Here is a 4221-nt window from a genome sequence, read left to right on the forward strand (position 1 = left end):
AACCTAAATAAGCCATAAAAACATAAAAGTGACCAAAATAAGCCACTACTTTAGGAAGTAACTAAAATAGGCTTAGTGGAAGAAAAAATTCCACTTTATCTAATATTCTAAACGCTTTCCGTTAGTCTCATTATGTGTATATTTTAATGGATAACGGACCTATTTCCTACACTTTATAAAATGGAACTATTTCTTACACTTTATAAAGTGGAACTTTTTATTACACTTTTTATAAAGTGGATGGGCATTGACCGATAAAGGAGAACGTTGTTGACTAGTCTTAGGCTCCTTCCTAACATAGATTTCAAGTATTGTTAACTTGATTTGATCTATGTAGTCATTTGGAACTCTCAAAAAGTCGGTCAACAATTTGTCATTATAGATAATCCACTCTCCAAAATTTACTTGTCCTTGTGATAAAAATGAAGTAGGGTATTTTTCGACTATAATCAAATTATAAACAGTACTGTTTATACTCATTCTTTTATAAATTGATGAAAGAAATTTATGATATCGGACATTAATTGAATATTTAGCATTGTGTTTGGGAGTATAATTATAATAAACGGTATTTCCGTCATGTATAATTTCGTCATCCCAATAAATCGAAACTCTAACTTTTGGTTTAGAAGACATTTTTTTTTTGAGATTGAAATGAACAAATATAGAAGACTTTATGTTGTAGGTGCTATCAACTATGTTTGAACGTCCTCCTTAAATAGAGATTGAAGGATTTTTCAGAATAAGAAAATAAAAATACATAGTGAGATAATTTTTTCCGTTTTTATGATATGTCAAATCAATATAATTGTATGACAAACACTGCAAAAGCTTCATAAAGAGATAAAAACGTGAATCATTCCTGTTTGTAAAGTGAAATTTTTTCTTCCACTTTATAAAGTGTAAGAAAAAGTTCCACTTTACAAAGTGTAAGAAAAACTTACACTTTATAAAGTGTAAGAAATAGTTCCATTTTATAAAGTGTAGGAAATAGTTCCGTTATATATTAAAATATACACGTTATGAGACTAACGGAAAACGTTTAGAATATTAGATAAAGTAAAATTTTTTCTTCCACTAAGCCTATTTTAGTTACTTCCTAAAGTAATGGCTTATTTTGGTTCTTTTATATTTTTGTGGCTTATTTAGGTTCCCTCCTCCCCAAACAGCCTTCAAGAGTTAGGGATTGAAATTGGAAAAGAAAGAGGGAAAAACACAGTTGCCTGAAAAGGTGAAGCAGCATATTGCTACTAACTTCACCTCTGCACTCGAGCTCCTACTTGTGGGTGTATCTACAATGGCGGACGAAGATTTCCCACCTCCGGTGAGGTTGATGAATTTTGTCTCCGAAGAACAGGTAAAATCGGAACCCCATACCTCTCTCTCCACAAGGATTAATGTTATTTTACTTAAACGTGTGTTTGTTTGTAGTTGGCAGAATCCAAGAAAACTCGGGGTGCTCGGGTTGAAGACGGAACTGCTCAGAGAGATCGCCCACTTTATGAGGTCCAACAACTCCCTTTGTGCTTGTCATTTCTTGTTGCTTTATTTGCCTCCCATCTATATCATTTACCCGTGTCAAATGTGTGTGGATACTTGGGTAATTTGTGTAAATTCTTCAGAATACACTAAAATTAGCAACAAAGTGCATGTATCATGCGGGAATCGGGATACTTACATACTGTATGCAAATATCCTAACTTGGTAGTAAAGCATATATTTTAGTGATTGGTATCTCCAAAGGTGTAGCTAGGACTTTAACTTTATGAATTCTGTATTCTAGACAATGCAGCTTATGGGGTTATTTATAAATTATTTATGCATATTAAGTGGATTTTTAAACACAAATACAGAGTTGAGTAAAAACTACCAAGTCTGCTGAACTTTTAGGTGAAGGTGTATCTCATGCTCAGCTAATTGAATAGCAACACTATTGTTGTTAGTTTTCCTTTCACTTACTATCCTTTCCAGTTTCAATCTTTTAAGCGAAGGTGCTCTAGGTCATGTGTTCTGCCCTCTGGTATGTATGTGCACTGAATTTTTCAAACTCTCCTGCTTGAGTTGTATTTTCATTGAAACCACAGATCTTGATGGAGAACAAGGACAAGAAAGATGCTGAATTTAATGAACGCTTTAAACACCGTGAGTAATTGAGGTCCCTTGTTCTTCTTGGTTTCTTGTGTGAATGGCTTATGATTATTCATTTTTCTACTTACTCTATTTGCTTACAATTGGTCTCCTTAATGTTGTTGCAGAACCACCCAAAGCCTTAGATGAGGACGAGACCGAGTTTCTTGAGAAGCTTGAAATGGTTAGATGTTGCTTAAGTTCTTTATATTTGTTTGGGATGCAACTAATAGATAATCTACACATGCTTTGAGATAGTTATTCACTAATATTTGTTGCTGAGGCACTTATATGATGTCCTGTCCACAATGATAAGCTACACATGCTTTGTTATTTCCACGATTTTCTATCACATTTGGTGGGGAAAGTTCAATTTTTCTTCATGGGTTCATTTAATGGACGAAGTTGAGATTTAATGTTTACGTGAGCGGTGGGTATTAGTAAATAACTATCTCAAAGCTTATTTCATCTCAAGGTTCCTTATAGTTCTTTTGCAAGTGAGAACCCCTCTGATCACGGAGTTCAAAGTTACGGTTACACAACAACAACAACATATCCAATGTGATCCCATAAATGGAGAAGTTCAAAATTACGGTTATTTATGGATAATGATTCACTATTTAAAATTTGTTGATTGTGGTATGTATGCGGAGGTTGTGATGGAGGTACAATCGACGAAAGTAGACAAAATTAGAAACAATCTCATCCAACAGAAGATACCAGAACTAATTGTTGGGATTAAAATACAAGAAGTTTGTTTGAGATGTATAGCATTCAAGCTTGTAGCCTAGGGGTAAGCTAGCTTCGTGAATATTACATATCCATGTCCTAAAGCGCCAAAAGCACTTGTCCTTGCCCTTAGTTGCGACACTGTAATGGTTAAATATGTTAAAAGGGGACGAGGACGTGAGATAACATGATGGGAAATTGTCTTAAAAGACGTAAATATCTTGAATCCATGTGAACTTTTTGAAGAAAAGAACAGCATAGCAGCAAATGGTTCTTGTAGGTGATACTAAGGGCTTGTTTGGTGTGAGGGATTAAAAATAATAGTGATGGGATAAAAATATTTTATGTTGTTTGGTTGCCATGTTTGGGATAACTTATCCCACCATTTATATCATAGTGATGGGATAAGTTATCCCATATACATGGTGGGATAAGTTATCCCAGGATAGAGGATAGCTAACCAAGATAACTTGTTTCCAACCAAACGACCCCTAATAGTTAGGATTAAGGCCTAGTTGTGTTGGTACACATACATAAAGTCCAGTATTTTCTTCAGCTTGTTCTCTTGTTTTTTTTTTTTGAAAATGGTAATTGTTTCTATTTCTGCAGAACAGTACATAGGTTGTACTGAAACCCGTATTTACATAAGTAACTCTAATAATACTGACCTATCCCTATAATGAGTCTTAAGACATCAATGATAGAGACGGTATCATTAGAGTAAATTTGATTACACCAAAAAACACAGAGTCGAAATGCAATTCAGTTTAACTTGTTGCATACTACTCTCCCTATTCTCAAAAACTCTAAGGTTCCTCTCTTTCCATATTGTCCACCGAATAATGGCAGGGACAATTCTCCAGTTACTTCTGTTTTTTGCTTGTGTCCCTGCTTCTTCCCAGCTAAATAGAGCCTCTGAAATTCTCCCAGGCATGCACCAGGAGATGCTTTTACGTCTCAGGAACAGATTCCACAACTGGCCAGTGACTTCGCATTGGATAAACAAATGATTGACTGTTTCTGTGTAATTCCCCTCTTCATTAAATTCTCCTGTGTCAATACTGCTTCTTTAGCCAATAACCACACAAAGCAAGACACCTTGTAGGGGATCTTGGCTTTCCATATATGTTTCCAGGGCCACTTGAGTAGCTGCAGATTTGAATGATTCAACTTCTTGTACACTGCACCTACTTTAAAAATCCCTTTATTGTTTCCCAACCACTGCAATCTGTCTCGCCCCATTTCCAGACCGCCTGTGCACTGCACCTACTTTAAAAATCCCTTTACTGTTTCCCAACCTCTGCAATCTGTCTCGCCCCATTTCCAAACCACTAAATTGATCAATGCTTCTAAAAAAATTTGTTA

The 4221-nt window shown here is 35.3% G+C and overlaps 1 protein-coding gene across 1 annotated transcript in view; it reads left to right on the forward strand.

The window, feature by feature from the left end:
* The first annotated feature begins 1158 nt into the window (after positions 1 to 1158).
* LOC102586947 (uncharacterized) overlaps positions 1159 to 4221 on the forward strand; it is a 9787-nt gene continuing 6724 nt past the window's right edge. Inside the window, exons 1-4 of the mRNA XM_006349086.2 lie at positions 1159 to 1357; positions 1432 to 1506; positions 2085 to 2142; positions 2256 to 2311. Coding sequence (XP_006349148.1) covers positions 1298 to 1357; positions 1432 to 1506; positions 2085 to 2142; positions 2256 to 2311 — 249 coding nt within the window. The 5' untranslated portion in view covers positions 1159 to 1297. The remainder of the gene's footprint in view (positions 1358 to 1431; positions 1507 to 2084; positions 2143 to 2255; positions 2312 to 4221) is intronic.

This window comes from Solanum tuberosum, unplaced genomic scaffold, assembly GCF_000226075.1.
Source record: "Solanum tuberosum cultivar DM 1-3 516 R44 unplaced genomic scaffold, SolTub_3.0 scf00104, whole genome shotgun sequence".
Taxonomy (NCBI): domain Eukaryota; kingdom Viridiplantae; phylum Streptophyta; class Magnoliopsida; order Solanales; family Solanaceae; genus Solanum; species Solanum tuberosum.